This window comes from Malus sylvestris, chromosome 1, assembly GCF_916048215.2.
Source record: "Malus sylvestris chromosome 1, drMalSylv7.2, whole genome shotgun sequence".
In the NCBI taxonomy this organism is placed as follows: Eukaryota; Viridiplantae; Streptophyta; class Magnoliopsida; order Rosales; family Rosaceae; genus Malus; species Malus sylvestris.
Genome location: NC_062260.1, coordinates 13046413 through 13066829, shown reverse-complemented (window position 1 = coordinate 13066829; position 20417 = coordinate 13046413). Strand labels below are relative to the sequence as shown.

General features: G+C 34.6%; 1 protein-coding gene across 3 annotated transcripts in view; it reads right to left on the bottom strand.

Annotated features, from left to right (window-relative positions):
* Nucleotides 1-13104, bottom strand: part of LOC126629252 (trans-resveratrol di-O-methyltransferase-like) — a 75002-nt gene extending 61898 nt beyond the window's left edge. The window contains exons 1-3 of one of the 3 annotated variants that reach the window (XM_050299467.1): nucleotides 12510-13104; nucleotides 11342-11722; nucleotides 10572-11065 (exon numbers count right to left, since the gene is read on the bottom strand). In XM_050299467.1, the coding sequence (XP_050155424.1) occupies nucleotides 10739-11065; nucleotides 11342-11722; nucleotides 12510-12914 (1113 nt within the window). In that variant the 5' untranslated portion in view covers nucleotides 12915-13104 and the 3' untranslated portion in view covers nucleotides 10572-10738. Of the gene's footprint in view, nucleotides 1-10571; nucleotides 11066-11341; nucleotides 11765-12509 lie in introns of those variants that run through there. The other 2 variants (XM_050299395.1, XM_050299335.1) reach the window with 2 other exon arrangements.
* Nucleotides 13105-20417: the final 7313 nt, after the last annotated feature.

The following is a 20417-nucleotide window of genomic DNA, read 5'->3' as shown; positions in this document are numbered from 1 at the left end:
CACTTTGATTTCTTAACAAACAACTTGTGATGTTGTAGCAATTGGAAGACCGAAGTAAGATGTGACAGATGATCCTCCCACGTCGCACTATAAACTAAAATATCATCAAAGAATACCAGAACAAACTGACGCAAAAAGGGATTGAAAATCTCATTCATGAGGCTATGAAAGGTTGTTGGAGCGTTGGTGAGGCCAAACGGCATTACAAGGAACTCATAATGGCCATTGTGAGTACATAAAGCTATTTTGGCAATTAAAGGAATCAGATACTTATCTTTGATGTTACCCGGCTCTTAAATCGAGCTTAGAAAAAAACTGAGCCCCAAAGAGTTCATCTAACAATTCATCAATTAAAGGAATCAGATACTTATCTTTGATTGTCAACAAATTCAAGGCCCGATAATCCATACACATCCTCGAATTGTTGTCCTTTTTTTCTAACCAACAAAACAGGAGATGAAAATGGACTATTACTAGCACAGATAAACCCCGAGTCCAATAGCCCCTGAACACCTTTCTCAATTTCAGATTTCATAGGGCTAGAACAATAAGGTCTTGTAAGAAGTGGTTTACTGCCCTTCAAAAATGGAATTTAATGGTCATGGGATCTTGATGGAGGTAAAGTAGTAGGTGTTTGGAAGATAGATTCAAACTGAGATAACAATTCCTGTAACTCCGCTTGTTGACTATCAGAGAGATCTCCAATCATTGCTACTGCTATATTTGAGGCAAGAAGGAATAAAACTACCCCAAAAGACCCTTGATTCAACAACCGTTCCATTTGACACACTGATACGGAACTTGGTGCAGGAGAAGGAAAGCTATACAAACAATAGTGTTGTTGACCCAAAGCAAATTCCATCTTCAACTTCTCAAAATCGCAGAGAATAGGTCCCAAAGTTCTTAGCCATTGAGCTCCCAAGACAACATCACAACCCCTCAACTGCAAAACATATAAATCTGAGATGTATTCATAGTCTTGAATATTAATTTTGACCTGAGAACAACACCCTATACTTGAAATTGTACCTTCATTTGGAATCTTCACATCAAAAAGGCAAAGTTGATGAAATTGTGAAAGCTACCCGAGTCAAAAAGAATCACTGCAGGACAATGTTTAATAGACCCCAAGACCTTTATAGTTGGAATACTATTAGGGGTAGAAACACCATACATAGCACAAGCAGTAATACGAGCACTCGATAATTCATCATCACCATCTAACACAAGATCAACATCAAGAACCTCTTTAGATTTATCAGGTAAATCAAGTAGTAAAAGTTGCTGATTTTGGCAAACATGTCCTTTAAACCATTTCACAGGACAATAATCACAAAGACCTTTTTTCCGGCGTTCCCTAATTTCCTCAAATGTCATGTTCTTCACATTGCTCTGCTTAGGAACATTAACAAAAGAATTGGGAGTACTTGGATCTGAAGGATTATTTTGTGAAAACATGTTCATTTGAATAACATCTATAGCATGCAATTAACAATTAAAAGGAGGAATCATGCTTGAATGCATTCAAAAACAAAACATTACCCATGAAATTCAAAGCCTAGTAGATTGGTGAACCATTAATCAACTCAAAACAAAGTGAGTTGAGATTTATACCTTTGTAGATTCCTCTTTGCATAAGCAAAGGCTAATCACCCAAAGAGAGGGCCTTCATTCCTTGCATCTTAAATCTATGGATTTGGATGGATGAAAAGGTTTCTCCAAGTTCCCAAAATTGAGAACCTCTAAGTCTCCACACCAAGGTTAGATTGGAGAAGAAATGAGTGACCTTGGAGTAGTGGGATTGCTAGATGCACCCTCCAAGGGGCCGGCCTCTTTAGAGAGAAATGGAGAGACATGTTCTCTCCAATTTTCTCCAAAACAAACCCCAAATGAATTTTGGCTATAAAGTCATATTTATACCTTTATTCATTTGAGTGGCAAACTTGTAAATAAGTCCAAGTTCACCACCCTTAACAATATGGCCGGCCTTAGGGTGTATTTGGGTTGTTTGGGCCTTAGTGAATATTTAGACATTAAGTTGTCATACAACTTAAGTCAATGGGCTTGACGTTCGAAGCCCATTGGGCCTTAAGGTCCAAAAACTATCCCGAGGTCTTTAACGAACTTATTCGTTTGATTAATTAACATATTAATTAATCCTTGCCATAAATAATTAAACCATTTAATTATTCTTACTCATCTCCATTGTTTCTTCAATCTTCACCTTACACGGTGTACGATCCATTAGGTTCCTTATAGCGAGGCAGTGGGCGATTAACCATTTCACATCGATTGTGAATTGAAACTTACTTTCAATTCTCCCTTTAGTGATTACACACGTTTAGGGCTTTCACAAACCATGAGTGACACCTAGCAGCATATCATGGTTACCCAAGCTAATCAGAAGAGGTGGAGAACCTATTCAGTTTAGGATTACAAATGCAATACGGTCTTTCTCTAATACAATATTCTTGACCACATTGTTTGGTTTGATAGTTTATTCATGTCTACTATCCAATGTGATTCGTGTGCTTATATGATTACCTTGAATGTGATTTGGAACGCCTTCCTAAATCTCATTCATACTTTGGCCAAAGATTCTTAATCATATCATAGAGTATTCTCCCTCAAACGGTTTGAAGGTTAGAGATCCCTTGTTGCGCATTCACTTGCCTCCATGACTAAGTGGCTTAACCCCAACGATGTCGTGGACACCCTCCTTTTGGAGTGACTTTTGACATAATCAAAGATCAAGGACTTAACCACAAGACAGCTGTGATGCCTCAGGTCAAAGGACTACTTTGCATTATCCCAACCATGAGTTCTCATGTGACATGAATATGAGAACTCTTCGTTGATCGTGTTCAGTGAACTCATTCTCTATTGAGCACCTACGTACTTGTCTTGATGTCACACACACCAATGACTCGAGACTAGTCACTCTCCCTGAGAGAAGATACAGTACGTACTGATCTTAACGGACTGTCAATGCCCAATTGGCAATCCTATGATCAGGAACGTTTAGGATGTGTCTACGAGAGAATGGTCTCATGAATCTAACTTCTTTAGATCGTATTCTCCCAATCACATATTCATTGGACTTATCGTTTAAGCATATAACATTTATATGAGACGGCTTAAAACAATAATCTATGCCCTTGATATTAAACTAGATTAGTTTAACATGTGAAATGTCCGTAAAGTATCATCATATGATTGGTTTTATGGCACATTTCCAACAGGATCCATATAGGCTGGTGTAGCCTTACTGCCAACCGAATTATGCCAAGAAAAATTTGAGGCTTTTGAGAAATATCGGGTCTTAGAATCAACAAGCTTGGCAACTTTTAAGCATCGTTAGAGCAATCTCATGGGTTCGATTAGCCAAACGTCGGAACTCTGTTATATAATCTCTCACCAACCCAGTTTGCTTCAATTGAACCAAGGCCTCTGAGAAATCCTCAAATATCGACAGACCAAACGCTTGACAAAAAATCTTAACAAAATCAGGCCAACGAGGAAAATTCTTGAGGCAATTCCGCCACTAAAACCATTGAAAGGCTTCACGATCAAAATGAAAGGACGCCAATTGAACCTTGCAATCGTTGGCGACCGAGAAATAGTCAAAAAAGTGTTCCGCCTTGTACACCCAAGCTAAGGGATTGCCCCCGTCGACAAATCTTGGAAATTCAAGCTTGATCGGTGGTTGGTGAAACTGAAATTGAGGATCTTGATGGCGGAATCGAGGATCTTGACGCTGGAATTGAAAATTTGGATCAAGATTTTGATCGCTGAAAGTTTCTTCTGAATCAATTGGATTTCCCTCCAATTCCAACAGACCCACACAATCGCGGCCTTGTTCTTCCATGGTAGCAGAACGAGATTTGACCAACGAAAGACGGGTATCCATTGACGCCATGAATTTGGACATTTGGGCTGCGAGATTTTGGACCAATTCTTCGATTCTAGAGTTCGAAGCTTCAAGGGCAATGACGCAAGCATCCATCTTTGTGGCATGAGTGGTTGCTCTCGGCATACGAAAGGGAAAAGTGGGATCCAATTGGCTGATACCAATAATAAGAACCTTGTTATAACCTTCAACGCATGGCACATAAACTTTATTTGTATTATTACTCGACAATATACTTTTCTCAACATATCCTCCTTTGCACAATTAGTCTGTTGGAAATTTAAATAGTTTGAGTAGACATTTCATTGTCCCACATTGGCCATTCCCAAAAGATTTTATCACTTTATAAGGCTTTGTCCTTTATAGAAAGTGATTGGAGTAATAGGCCTAGAGACTAAAATTGGGCTCACCCCTGGGGTTGAGCTTTGGGGTGCATTAATTAATTGGTAATTAATATATAATTAATTATAAATAATATATAATTAATTATCAAAAGATGGGCTCGGGCTCTAATAATTATATTATTTAATTAATTATTTTTCGGATTTAATTAATTATTTTTTAAAATTCGAATTTGAAGTCTGAGAGTTCTTTCTGAACACAGAGCAAAGCACCCCTTGAAGAGAAGTCTCCCAACAGTCACACCCCATTCTCATACCTGTTGCAAACAGGCACCCATCTGCTATATATACATCCATCTGCATGGCATTTAAAAGATAGAAAATAATCAACTTCATCTTGTACATTCCTAAACCTTCTTACTGAGAGAACCACACTAAATTCGCCAGAAGTTAAATTTTCCGGTGCTGGAATTTTAACTTGATCGTTGAATCCTGGTGAAGCAGACGTCCGTAGAACTACAAGCACAGAGTAGGGACGAAATTTCTGTTTCAAGGATATTGCGGTACGCAAGCCTCGATCTTCAAGTTATTTGTTTTATATTTTTGTTTCTTGATACTCTGTTAATTTTCATATTTGCATTTATTGTTTATTAGCATATCTATATTTAAATCACAGATTGTTGACTTATATCCAACATAGTCTGCTATATATCTATCTCAGACTTGCAAGCTAAGTTTCTACGCAATAACCACCCAACTAACTAACCATCCAATCCAATGACAAGTGTCAATCAACTAACAAGGGTTCCATGAACCAGCAGAACATACACATATCTCTTAATTTGGATAGCCCATCTTAGTATCCTATCAAAACCTTTGAAAAAAATTGTCCAAATAATTTACCTCGAACGGACACTAGGGCTTTTCCTGACTGTTTGGATCACAAGGTACGTCATATAATATCACAAACTATGGTGGTTATGTGTGATGATCTGGGACATAATTTCTTGGTTTAACAGTACTTTTTCAAATTTATAATATTCAAATCTTACCCCTCCATTTTAAAATTTCTATTTCATAAGAGGTGGTATCAAGCATAAATTAAAAAGTTACGAACAAAAAAAAAAGAAAAACCGGAGAAAAATTCATCCAAACTAATGGGTACCAACCAACTCGAAATGGCACGAGGAATGCAATGACGCCTTTAGATTCTTCGATCTGTGACTGGGAAGCTCACCTCGAGCTTGGTCTGTACAAGGAAGAAGAGAGAGAGTGTGAGTCCGAGAGAGATGAGAGAGTACGGGAAAGAAGAGAAAGAAGGTAGGTGGGTGTGTGTGTGGTCTAGGATTGGTCAACAACCAAAATACACAATAACTTAATCCTAATTGGTTCCAAACAATTAGGATTTAAGAATAGTGACCCAAAAACAACATTTAAACCACATCACACAATCTAACGTCCATGGGCATTTTCATCAATTCATGTCAACAAGAATTATCTCCCGGGATGGGCTGTGACACACTTCACTTATTATTTATTTGTCACATAAAACTGACACTCGATTAGTACACATGGAATATAATAGTAGGGCCACCAATATTAGCTAGAGCATGTGTCTACATAATTTTATGGAGAAATTAGGTTCACATCCTTCTTTTTTCTACTCCATTGATTAAAATCCTATTCATTTTCAATTTTTTATCAAGGTCCTTGGGTATTAATGACATCATTAATTATTTGAATAATAAAATATTTTTATTTTTAAATAGATTCCTTTAGTGTTAAAAATGTTACAATTAGTATATTTATATTTATGGCTAAATTTTTATCATATATTTTTATTTTTAGTTTGTACCTATTTTTAATTTGTACCAATTTTTTTTTCATTTTTAATTTGTACCCATATATTAGTTTCTTTTTTTGCCCATATTTTTTAAAGTTTTATTTGTGTTTGTACCCATATGTATACCGTCATGTAACATTGTATATGTAATCAATGATAGAAAAATTACATATGGTATATTTATGTTTTATGCCTAAACTTTGTATCATATATTTATATTTTTAGTTTGTACCCACTTTTAATTTGCAACATTTTTTTAAATTTGTAGTATATTCTTTTTAGTTTTATTTTGTACCCATGTATTAATTTCTTTTAGCACCTATATTTTTTAAAAATTTATTTGTACTCATAATTTTTTAATCTTTTATATGTACCCTAATTTATTTATAATGTACCCATTCTTCTTTATTAATGTACCACTTTGTTCTATGTGAAATGTACCAATTTTTTTTAACACTATGGATACATTCTTTTGCCATTTATTATTTCTTATTTTTTGCATAGTTTTTTTTATCCATTTATTCAATTAAAATGTTTGAATTTTTTATTGTAACCATTTCTAATAGTATTATAATGAGGGATTTTAAATTTATAGGATTATAAATCTCATAAAATATCAAACAATTAATGTCAAAACTATAAAAATATAAATATTAATTGTAATATAATGAGGTGTACAAAGTCAAGGGACTTTGATCAAACTTTGAATACCATTAAGGTTTTAGTCAAAGAATATTAAGGATTAGGGACCGCATCCAAAGTATCCCTAATTTTATTGATACAATAATAGTAGGAAGATTTATTTTCAAGGGTAAACTTCAATAAGGATTAGGGAGCGTATGAGTGATGTTATATATAGTGAGTGAATCCAGCAGCCAAAAAAATCTTTTCCCATTCTGATTTGCTACGCTCTTTGCCAATGATGGTAGACGTCATCAACACATCGAACCTGAGCTAGGTGTCAATTGATTTATCATCCACCATCTTCTTCTTGTTATCAACATACCCCACAACACAACTACGTCTATAATGATAATCTTCTTATTCCCTCCCTCGTTTTTGCTTAAAAATATTACTTCTCTACACTTCTTCAATATCACGTTTTCTTCTTCACTCCAATCATGCAAAATTCATTGAGATATAGATCATTAATTATTTTCATACATCACACAATTAGTCACAACATTTCCCAATTAATCTTTTTATAGAAGGAGGATATGTCCACACAACTACATTAACAATGTATGTATGCACATGATATACTTGCTTGTCGGCACTTTTTACATATCAATAATTCTATTTAAACACACTCGCTCATATTTTCTTTAATAGAGGTGGACCTACCATGTACGTGGGACAAAGATGCTAGCTAGAACTTCGCAAAGACAAGGGTGAGATGTTTTTACTAAAAAAAAGGTCATTGATTAGGAAACTAACTAACAAGATAAGATAAATAGTTAGAAAACTAGATTTTTAATCCTTAAATAAGATGAAGTTTAGAAAAATGTTTTGTATAAGTTTTTTTTTTTTTTAATAAACGATAGTATTTACACTAGAAGTGAGAGAGTGAGCTTTAACTAAAATTAATTTTTAATCTTGTTTTGTCTTACACAAGATTACAAATTAATTTTAGTCCCGAGACTCTATTTAATATCAACGCATGCATTCAATGTCTCTTTTTTTAATAATTTTAAACTTTTCATGAATTAAATTTTATAAAAATATTTTAAATTTAGTACTCTTTTGAACTCCAATGAAGTAGCTCTTATTTTTTTAACATTTTGCATCACCAATTTATGCTAAGTATCTTGTATAAAATAATATTTTGATAGAGACTTTTCAGTACACACGTTGAGCATGCCAAACATAAGCTATTCCATCTAATAAGATTTTATCAATCTATAGTAATGATTGCATGCATCACTATGATTCAAGTAATAAAAAATGTTAAGTAGACTCTCAAAAGTAGAAATCTTTGTGGACTCTCTGCTACTCATATTTTCAACACAATATTTTATAATATTGGTACATAAATCAATGTTAAACTGTGAAATGGAAGAAAGTCTCCTAAGTATATCTCTTCAAGTAATATATTATACCTAGGAATATCGTAACCTTTTTATAAATGACCTATTTGTCAATTTCCTCCCCTCAACATTGTATAGAGCTACCATTTTTCCCTCTGGCGTTATTTTAAAAAATTTCATCCAATTTGGTCAACCGAACAACACATGGCAATTGTATGAGGTAAAAAAAGGTAATTGTGTTTTAGAAAGGGCGCTTAGCCAATACTTTGTAGCTACATTGGACTCCCATGACTAATTCAAACAAAAAATGTCGGAGCCAACTAGCGAAAGATAAAACTATCTCGGAGCCAACTAGCGAAAGAAGAAAGAAAAAAAAAACAGTTTGTTGTCCACATAGGGATAGAACTACTTTATTGCCCTCAAAGATCTACCATTTGACCAAAATGGATAGAAAACTCCAAAATTTAACACTCGAGGAAATTGGCTATTAAAAAAAGTTGAGGGGATAATCAGCTAAAATTAAAATTCATGGAAAAAAATAGCAATTCCTTACAAGTTTGGGAGGAAATCGGCAAATACCTCTTTATAAATTAATACATATACGTAGTGCCAACCACTCGGGTTAATCCAGTGATGAAGGTGAGTTGAAGATAAGAATAGGTTAGGTTTAGAATTAACCAAACGTATCAACTATTGGCTCGGGGGAAACATGTCAATTATTGCACGGGTTACATGAATCTTTCATCCATCTTTATTTGGTAATAAAGTGGCCAAGTCAGATTTGAATAATGTTATCATATCCCCTAAAGATTTCCAATCGTAGCTAGTGCTTGGCTCGGGGGAAACATGTCAATTATTGCATGGGGTTACATGAATCTTTCATCCATCTTTATTTTGTAATAAAGTGGCTAAGTTAGATTTGAATGATGTTATCATATCCCCTAAAGATTTCCAATTGTAGCTAAAGCAGACCACGCAAGCAATAGAAACATGCAGTTGCAAACGGCTATATGGGCAGGATGTTGAATTTCTACACATATGTGACAATTCGAACTCTTCCTCTTAAATGGGTTTGCTACTTGTAGGACATGCAAACAAGAAAATTATCCCCCTCCCCTTAACAATAATAAATTTAAAAAAAAATCAGGGATGGGTTTGCTACTTGTAAAACATGCAATTTTTCCACATGTAAAATATTGGACACTTATGCCACACACTTATCTTTGATGTGAATACAATATTGGTTCGATTAGTCTCTAAACAGTGGTCATACTTAACACTAAACATGTTAAAATTGATTATTACTTTATTATTAAAGTTTAATGTGGTGACTTATCATGATCTGTCATTCTGATATATGTTTTACAAACGAAGGCGTCTGCGTGATGATGCGAGGTTTAAAACATTATAAAACATGTAGAAAGTTCTAAATATATATGATATACAATACTATTTATATACATGTAATTCATGTGGAAGCTTAAAAGATGTTGTCGTACAAACTACCATAAAACAAAAAGACCAAATGTTTAGCTCCACACATTCAAGTGAAACTTGATAAATCGTGCGGAACACAAAAGTAAAATGGAACAGAATTTTGTTGCATCATGATCAGTGGACTCATGAATTGTGTTCTTCATAATCATAATATATGATTAAACATAGTGCCTTGCTGGACAATTTATAGAGCCATTAAAAGAAAAAAGCAAGTAACTTCTTCGACCCTAATTACAAAACCAATTGGCATATTGTTAGGTTGATATTTTACATATATTTTGTATATCTTTTACTTAAATTGTAGTCATAATTTATTTGGGTTTAATGTATTTTATGCAATTTTGGTAGAACTTTAATTAATTTGAGAACAAAATATGAATTTTACGGCGAAAATATGAGAAACCCAAAGAGTTATCCAAGTTGGACAGTATGAATTGTGCGGATCGGTGTAGAATTTGAATTATTCGGCTTAGTGCATGTCTGTTTGGCTTCACGGCTATCCCAACTCGGATTTCCTAATGTGGTTGATTTTATTTATTTACCCTGTTGGGTTAGGGTTGTTGACCTTGCAACGAGGTAAGGGTAATGATTTTGATGCGAAGCTTTCTCTTTTTTTGGTAAAGATGCGAAGCTTTGTAGGTTGCCCTGAGTTGATAGATGTTTTCCTAATCTAATTGGGCTGCTGCATTCCCAGTCAAGTGGTGCGAATTGGTTTAATTGGTGTCGATTAGTTGGCCCATATTTTTAGGAGCAGTGCTGCTCTTTTGTTTCCATCAACGATTGGGAATTATCTCCTTGTTGCAAGAGACAAAAGGAAGAAAAGAAGATAAAATATAAAAAGGATATGCGGCACCAATTAAGGAGAACCTCCCTGCACAACACACGCACATACAGAGAGGGAGAGAAGCCGAGAGCATAAGGAAGAAGGAAATGGAGAATTCACAAGTAATGCATTGATACAAAAACACTTCACTTATTATTTATTTGTCACAAAAACTGACACTCGTTGGCACGCTCTTTATTCTAGTACATATAGAATATAATAGTAGGGCCACCTATATTAGCTGGAGCGTGTGTCCACATAATTTTATTGATACAATACTAGTAGGACGATTTACTTTCAAGGGTAAAGTTCAATAAGAGACCTGAAACCGAACGTATGAGTGATGTTATAGTGAGTGAAACCAGCAGCCAAAAATATCTTTTTCCATTCTGATTCGCTACGCTCTTTGCCAGTGACGGTAGACATCATCAGCATATCAAACATCAGTTGGGTTTCAATTGATTTCTTATCCACCATCTTCTCCTTGTTATCGACATGTCCCACAACTATGTCTATGATGATAATCTTCTTTTTCCCTTCATCATTTTTGCTCAGAAGTATTGCTTCTCTACACTTCTTCAAAATCTTCACGCTTTCTTCATCGCTCCAATCATGCAGAATCCACTAAGATATATATTATTAATTAATTTCATTCATTACCCAATTAGTCACAATATTTCCACAATTAATGTATAAATAAAATGAGGATACGTGCACACAACTACATCAACAATGTATATACTTGCTTGTCAGCACCTTTTACATATCAATAATCCTATTTAAATACACTTGTTCATACTTTCTTTAATAGAGGTGGGAGATGTTTTTACTAACAAAAAGGTTATTAATTACGAAATTAACTAAGAAACAACAAATAATTGAGTGTTATATATTACGTACCTTGAGCAAAATTGCATTTGCTGGGGGTATTTCCACAAACATGTCTCCCCCCACAAAACCCAAATTATGGGTGCTTCCTAGCAAGTTAGCCACCACATGTGGTTGGTCAAACACAATGCAGTTGATGCTGGGGAATGCATTGGCAATGGCCTTGGCCATGGTTCCTGTTCCTCCTCCAACATCCACCAGGGATTTCAAGCCCTCAAAAACTCCTCCACACTCTTCCACCACCTCCCTTCCGAGAAGCTTGGAGTCAGCCTCCATTGCTTCATCAAACAAGTTACCGAACCTTGGTTCCTGAGCTGCCAAATCCCAAAAGGGCATTCCATTTTCCATTTCAAATGGTGTACGTATAGTAGCTGCATCATCACCACCGTTCATCTGCAACCAAGCTCCCATCAAGTGAAATGGGTTTGTCAGTACCTGATAGAGTATAACTTAGTTAGGATTCCTTGTTCCACAAGTATTGTAACTAAATGTAAATTAGTTTTTCTTGCTTTCCTAGTAATCCTAATATTCATTGTCATTAAATCCCAAGATTTATGATGTATATATAAAGATTCGGTCTCTAGCTATGAATGTTCTTTGACTGAAACCTTGTAGGTTTTCAGTTTTTTTATCAAAGTTACTGACATTAATGTAATGGTGTGGTTCTATGTAGGCTATTTCAAATCAATGAAATAGAATGTACCCATATAAGTTTAAAAATAGATTAGAAAGAAAAATGAATAAATTTTATATATAAAAAAGGGTACATTTTATATTAGAAAATGGTACATTTTACATATAGCAAATTGTATATTTAAGAATAGAGAAAATTGCAAAAATTATATGAATGGGTACATTTAAGATTAATTTTGAAAAAAAAAAAATCCTTTTTATAAAAAAAACAATTAATGGGTATAAACTTATTCTAATTTTTGTGTTTTTTTTTTTTGAAATGTTTGAATTGAAAATTAATTAGGTAATAAGGGTGTGAGTATTAAACCCTAATCAACTACTAATTTTTATTTTAAAATTTATGTAACTAACATTTAAATTCATTAATGCTAGGGACTTCAATCAAAATCTGAAAACTAATAAGGTTTCGGTCAATGAACATTCGTAAATAAGGACCAGCCACTAATTTTTCCTATAAATAATATATATCAAATTCAATATACACTACCGGATCGAGTATCATGAGTATAAGTGGTGTGGTGTTTGATGGCCCGTCTTTGAGAAGAAGCCTAGAAGTTGGTGTTAGGCTATACAATACAACAGCTTCTTCTTCCTCCACATCCTCACAACCACGATGAACATGATGATGTTGTGCAAAGAAATCGGAGTGGACGAGGATGCGCATCAGGCGTAAGACGAAATGAGCTCTCGAAGGGTGGACATTGAGCGCAGCGATGAGCTCGGAAAGAGAGATGGGTTGGCCGTGGTTGTGAATCACGTCTGGGATGCCTAGTTGAACTGCACATTTGAGTGCCATGGAGTTTATGAACTGGAACATGTGGTTCCAAATCTGAGCTTGAGCTCCAAGAAGCTCATGGCTAGTAGCACCCACTTCACCATTACTCAAACCCATGTATGTGTGTGTGTGTGTGTGTGTATTTCTATGTAGTAAGTCTGTGGCTTCCAGATTATATATTTTGATTGATTATTCTCTTGCTATATTAGTTTTGAATACATGGGTATGTGGATCGGCCCAGTGCCCACATACAAATATTGAAGTGAAAAATCATATTATACTCGACACTCTTACCTATCGAGGTTTCATCTTTCACGCACACTTTAAGCATGTCAGGTGCTTTCTAATTATTCACACTTTGAGCGTGCCAAACATAAGCTATCTAAGATTTTATCAATCTAAATTGTAATGATTGCATACATCACTATGATTCAAGTAATATATTATAGGGAAATTTTATGTGAATACGTATAACTTCTTTCTACACAACTTACTCTCCAAATCATATTATTTTAAATTAAACTATCAATATGTCTTTAAACTCAAATTTATTACCTAAACTACCCTCACAAACTCCATTCAATATGTAAATTTATCTTTACACTCATTTAGAAAAGGCTTAAAGGTCAAAATGGTCCATGTGTTATAGCCATATGGCCAATTTAGTCCCCGTATTTTCGATTTGGCTAATTTAGTTCTCATGTTTGTCTAGGTTAGCCAATTAAGAACATTCCATTCAATCTCTTGTAAGTCGTAAGAAAAATTATATAAGATATAATTACCCTTTCTCTTTACAAAAAAAAAATGAAAATCAATGAGAAATAACGCATATAAGAGATAAAACTTCCAATCTGAAAAATGATTAAGGTTGTGACATATAAAAGAAAGGGGGTAATGTTAGGGAGAAAGTTGGAGAGTTGAGAGGGGAATAATTTTTCTTTTAATTTTTAATTTTATTTTATTTATAAATATTTTAAATAATCAAACAAATAAGTTTAATATCATTTATAAATTTTTTTACAGAAATTAGATGAAAATGTCCTTAATTGGCTAACGGAGATAAACACAATGATCAAATTGGCCAAATTGAAAACACATGGACTTTATTAACCCAATGACTAAAACACAGAGATCATTTTGCAACTTCTAAACTTTTTTTTTTGTACAAACAATGTTATCTACATTAAGGGGGGTGGTGGAGTGTGATAAGCCTCACAACGGGCTAAAAATAATATGGTTTAAATTTGCATTTAATGAGAATTGGACCTAAAAATAGAAATATATGATGCAAATTTTAGCCATAAGTAGTATTCTTCTTTATTTGTAAGTGAGATGTCTGAACTTCAATTCTCGCCAAAGGCGAATTTAAACCACATTAGTGCTAGCTCATTTTGAGGCTTAGCCCACTCACCATCCCCTTAGTGTAGATAATATCGTTTGTTAAAAAAATATAAATATACCAAATGTAACGTTTTTAAATATGCTAACATGTAAATATATCATTATTATTATTATTATTAAATTAATAACGTGAATAAAAATCAAAGAACCTTGATTAATAACTAAAAAAGAATAATGTTTCAATCAATGAAATAGAAAAATGAGGAATGAAAACCTAATTTCTCTTAAAAAAAAAATTAGATTTAGAATTCAAAACCCTCTCTAATGTAACCAAACGTATCAATTACTGGCTTGGGGAAAACATGTCAATTATTGTAGGGGCAACATGAATCATGTTGAATCAGATCATCCATCTTTACTTGGTAATAAGGTGGCTAAGTATATTATTCAGATTTAAATAATGTTATCATATCCCCTAAATAGAATGCTTTGTGCAAAATAAAAAACATATCCTCTAAATAGAATGCAATTGTAGATAGTGCAGAGTAGGAATTTTATGTGCGATGGGGGCCATTGACAGGCCATATGATACAAAAGAAAAGATAAGAAAATAATCGAATCTTTCAAATTTGACAATATTTAGAAAAAGACAAGACACAAAATAATTGATATCTAAAGGACAGATGAGGATCCTCTTGGAATTTTAAAAATCTTTATATTATAATTGTTCATCATATATTATGATGTCAATTTTCGTTAGATATTATTTATGACAATCTTAGTAACCCTTTTAGTTAAAAAATGCAAAATTATGACAATTTTAGAAACCCTTTTAGCTAAAAAATAAAAAAAATAAAAAAAATTGGCCGTGGAATTTAACTTGATTTTCTGTGCGGCTGCCATGCACAGTCCTTCCTGGTGATTTTTGGGGGTCAGGTATACAGGTAAAAGAATGTCACCATTTCAACTAGAAAACCTAAGTTATTAATATAAAGTAAACTTGTTATAAGTTCAATTTGTGAGTCATTATTAGGTTTCTATTCATTGATTATTCGGCATTCATATCAGATTATTTTTTATTATTTTTTTATTAAATTGTGATAAATATCATCCTCTATTTATACTAGCAATCGGCACACACGTTATACATGTGCAACTCAACTTTCTTCTCATTGTGATGTAAGTTATAATGTGCAATGTAAACGTCGTTTCAAAAAGAAAATTCTTTTTGTTGTGGTATGAGTTACATAACTTATGGAAAACAAATTACTAACATTAGTGAAATAAAACCAAACTCATGAGTTAAATAATACTTTGCATGGGGGAAAATGCAGAGGATGTGGGAAGAAGTTGTTGGGTGGTGGGTCTGGCGAAGGGTGACTAGGGTTTTGGAGGAGAGGAAGAGGCTACATAATTTGCAGATGGGTTAGAGACATGCGGGGTAGGAGAAGGGGATGAAGGAGGTGGGGTGGTTAGAGCGGTTGAAGAGGTTTTGGCAAGAAAGATGCAGAGAGAAGCCGAAGAGAGTTGATGAGAGAGAAGGTTGTGTGCCAATTTTTCAATTTAATTTTGGATTTTTAAATGTTTGTTATTATTACCTAGTTGTGAGGTTCACATAAAAAATAACAAAATTTGTGATCCTATATAACACTACTAAATTGCTCATATTTTTATTTTTGTTCAATTTTAATTAGAGGGTTAGAGTGATAATTTTATAGAGATTTGGTTAATAATCAGAGTTCTATTAATATATGTAGTTTAGATATTTATCTTTTACTCAATTTTAGAATTCAATATAAGAAATAAATGAAAATATTGTATCTCATTCGTAGATCTCAAGAGCAATTCATGCTTTTGCTCAAAATCCCCTCGGAGTAGGAGATATTTTTCAATGTGCCCGGAATACACAATGTGCCCGGAATACGAGTGATACATCATGTGTCATTATACAAGTGGTGAGATGCTTGTATTAAAAAATTAACAACTTAAAAAATAAAACTTTTTATATTCCGAGCATAACGAAAAATTTCTCAGAGAGAAGGCCATGGGTAGTCCACACACGGCTCCTCTAGTGGTGTAGGAGAGATTTTGAAACCGACCGAACACGTACTGAAACCAAACAAATCCCAAATCGACAATACCTGAACTTTCATACCCGAAACCGAACCAATACCGAATATTTCAGTACGAAATAAGATATGCTACTTGCAGTAGGGTCGGTGACCGAACATAATCGATATATATATGTATAATTTTAATTATTATAAGCCACCATACATGGTTGAGATTTAATCAACCTTTCATTCAAAATAAACCCTTCTCTCTCTCGACCTCACATCGCTCTGTTACTCTCTGTCTCTTTTGACTCCTCTGCCCAAACCCAAAAGACAACCAATACCGAATATTTCAATAGATATGCCACTTGCATTAGGTCGGTAAGACCGAACAGAATATATATATATATATATATATATATATATATACACACATATACAGAGAGCGAGAGCTTAAGGGGAGGGATCCCCATTTTTTGAAAAAAATAGGGATTAGGTGTGGGGCCCACTTCACATCAAATTTCAACGATTCGAACCCTCTATTTTGTTAGTCTCGATTCATAGATCATCTTTGCAAAAATTCAATTCAATCCGAAACCATTTACTTATTTAATTATCAATATCAAATTTCATATTTTCTTATATAACAAAGTATTCGTTCATTTCCTTGAACCCAATTAGATGTCTTAAACGTTTCTAATTTAGCTAATATTTTGCAAGGATGATCTATGAATCGAGACTAACAAAATAGACGGTTCGGATCGTTGAAATTAAATGTGAAGTGGGCCCCACACTTAATCCCCATTTTTTTCAAAAAATGGGGATCACTCCCCTGAAGCTCTATATGTATATATATATATATGTATATATATATATATATATATATATATATATATATATATATATATTAGACCTCGTCTTTGGGCCTCATCCCTAAACCCATGATTTATGTAAAAGGGAAGGGAACCCTTACTTTATAAAGAGGGCCTCACCTTCACTAAGGGAGGAGGAAACAAGGCCTCACCTTCACTAAGGGAGAAGAAACAGAGTCTCAATCCTCACACAACAATAGAGGGCAATACCCTCTTAGCCAAACAGAGAGCAAAATGGCAAGTGCTGCATCCACAGAGAGCTCCCTTGCCGATCTATTGTAATTCATGCATTCATACAGTGAAATGGAATCAACATCAGTGTGGACGTAACCCAAACATTGGGGTGAACCACAATAAATCTTTGTGTTCTTGTGTGTTTGTGTGATTCACGGCCGGATTATGTGACTCTCTGTCTCTTTTGACTCATCTGCCCAAACCTAAAAGATCGAGCTCTCCTCCACCCCTAACTTCGTCACCCAATTCGCAGTCCACCCACACCACATCTACACCTATCTCTAATTCTCTCTCTCAATCTTCATGAACTTGAACTTTCAAGTTTGAAACAATTTTAATTCATTTAGAATCTTGGTTTGTAACTTAATTTTTTGCTTTTGTGTTTGTAACTTAACTTATTTCATTTTGGTTGTATATATTTTTAATTTAAGTAGTTTGTTAGTATAGAGATGGTAATTACAAATGATACATTGATACTAATGAACATGATTTGCTTGTAGTTTGTTACAGTGGCGAAGCTAGGAATTGATAGGGGGAGGGGCGAAGTTAAAAGATTGCAAGGTTCAAAAGAATAGCAACAACCAAATCCTTTTATATAGTAATGTCTTCCATAATTTATCAATACAAACAAATTACAATTGTTACCGGCAAGGTTTCATATCATGAAAATGTCGCATAATGAGCTCATTATCAATAAAAGCAAATACATCTCTTTCAATGTAAACAAGCATGCTATCACTCAACCATTGATCTCTCATTTTGTTACACAATGGTGTTTTCACAATCTTCATAGCAGAAAAAGCTCTTTCCACCGAAGCAGTTGCAACTGATAACACCAAAACCAACAAACAATTCTTAGACTCTGAGTCCTAGAGTAGACTATACTATAGTATGCATAATAACTAATCCAACCAACAATTCAATTAATCAATACCAATAAGCATACAAATTATTCGATAAATAAAAATTCAATTCAACTAATCATATGAATAATTGTATACATAATACATTATGTAATAATTCAATTAATTAATCAATAATCGAGAATTCAAATTTTAATTTTTACCCTAAAAAATAATTTCATAATTTCATATTGTTGATGCACAAAACCGGAGGGATCTTGGAACAATGTAAATCCAACCGTGAATCTGCAAGAAAGTAAATAACACAAGATGTATCGTGGTTCACCCCAAGATTTGGGCTACATCCACATTGATATTGTATTTCTGAGGGAGAGAGAGCTCTGAATATGAGAGTGAGAGCTTTGAGAGGATGAAAGGGCTTGTGAGGCTCCCCCTAATTGTGAGGGTGAGGGGTCATTTTATAGAATAAGGGCTCCTTACTTATTACATATTTGCCTCTTCCTTTATTACATAATTACATTTAAGTCCCCCGAGTATTTATACGATGTCTAAATATGGAGGCCCTAAGTATGGTATAAACAGTAATCCCCCAAGTCTTCAGTCAAGAGAGTCTTTTGGCTGGAGACTTGAAATTCAGTCCATGTGTGGGCCAAAGTAACTAGATGTCGTCTAGGACTGATACTCGATATGAGGCGGTGTTCAATCTGAAATGATGTTTAACTAGAAGTAGCACATGTTGTGAGCCTACTTGGCTTGTGGCTTATGTTGCCTTGGTTGGCTCGACTTGTGGCGTTGAAGGTGAGGGAGTCCCTTTTATAGAATAAGGGCTCGCTTCTCAATACATAAATGATGGGCTAGAGTTGATACTCAGGGCGAGGCAGTTGCTCCGTAGGCGGCGATGCTCTTTAATGAAGGTGAGGGAGTCCCTTTTATAGAATAAGGGCTCGCTCCTCAATACATAAGTGATGGGTGCTCTCTAATGAAAGTGAGGGAGTCCCTTTTATAGAATAAGGGCTTGCTCCTCAGTACATAAATAATGGGTTAAGTCCCCCAAATATTTTTCATGAGGCCCAGTTGAGGCCCAATATAAGGTGTATAGTGTAGTCCCCCAAGTCTTCGGTCAATAGAGTCTGTTAGCTGGAGACTTCAAATTGAATCCATGTATGGGCCGAAGTGGCGATTGTTCGGAGATGGTATTTGTATACCCTGCACTGAAGCTTTGTAGGTGAAGCTTTGCAAGTGAAGCTTTGTAAATGAAGCTTTTGAAGCTAGAGCTTTTGTAAATGAAACTTTTGAAGCTGGAGCTCTGTAAATGAAGCTTTTGAAGCTAGAGCTTTTGTAAATGAAACTTTCGAAGCTAGAGCTCTGTAAATGAAGCTTTTGAAGCTAGAGCTCTGTAAATGAAGATTTTGAAGCTAATTGACATGAGTGATGCTCATGAATGTTTATGTTGATTGACATGAGTGATGCTCATGGATGTTGACATAAGTGATGCTCATGAATGTTGACATGAGTGATACTCATGAATGTTTATGTATGATTGATATGAGTAATGCTCATGAATGTTTATGTATGATTGACATGAGTAATGCTCATGTATAATTTGAAGTATTTGGCGTACTTTTGATCACCTGGTTGGTGATAATAGCGGGAGGCTGCCGAATAATTTTGGAGTACTGGGCGTACTTTTGATCACCTGGTTTGTGATAATAGCGGCAGGCTGCCAAATAATTTGGATTATTAGGCGTACTTTTGATCACCTGGTTGGCGATAATAGCAGCAGGGTGCCGAATAATTTTTTGTAGTACTTGGCGTACTTTTGGTCACCTTGTTGGTGATAATAGCGGCAGGGTGCGGAATAATTTTTTATAGTACTGGACCTACTTTTGGTCACCTGGTTGGTGCTATTTTGGGCTTATGGGCCTTCGCCCTCGACACAACATTCCAGCCCATTTATTTTGGGCTTTGCCCTTTTTTTTTTTAATTTTTTTATATTACCCTCTGATGGGGTTATACAGATGTCTCCAAAAGATAAGAAAAAATAAGTTACATCATTCAAAAATAAATCCGACTCTCAGCTCAATGGGTCACGCCCATAATGTCATCACCACCGTAATTATGTCTGCTTCTTCTTTTGCTTTCTGCTTTTTTGCTTTTCGTGATCTCCCCGCTCCAATAGGACTCACCTCTTTTCTGCTTTTGCTTTAACATCAGCTACAGACCTCCTTTTCCTTTTTCTTTGTTTTTCTTTCTTTT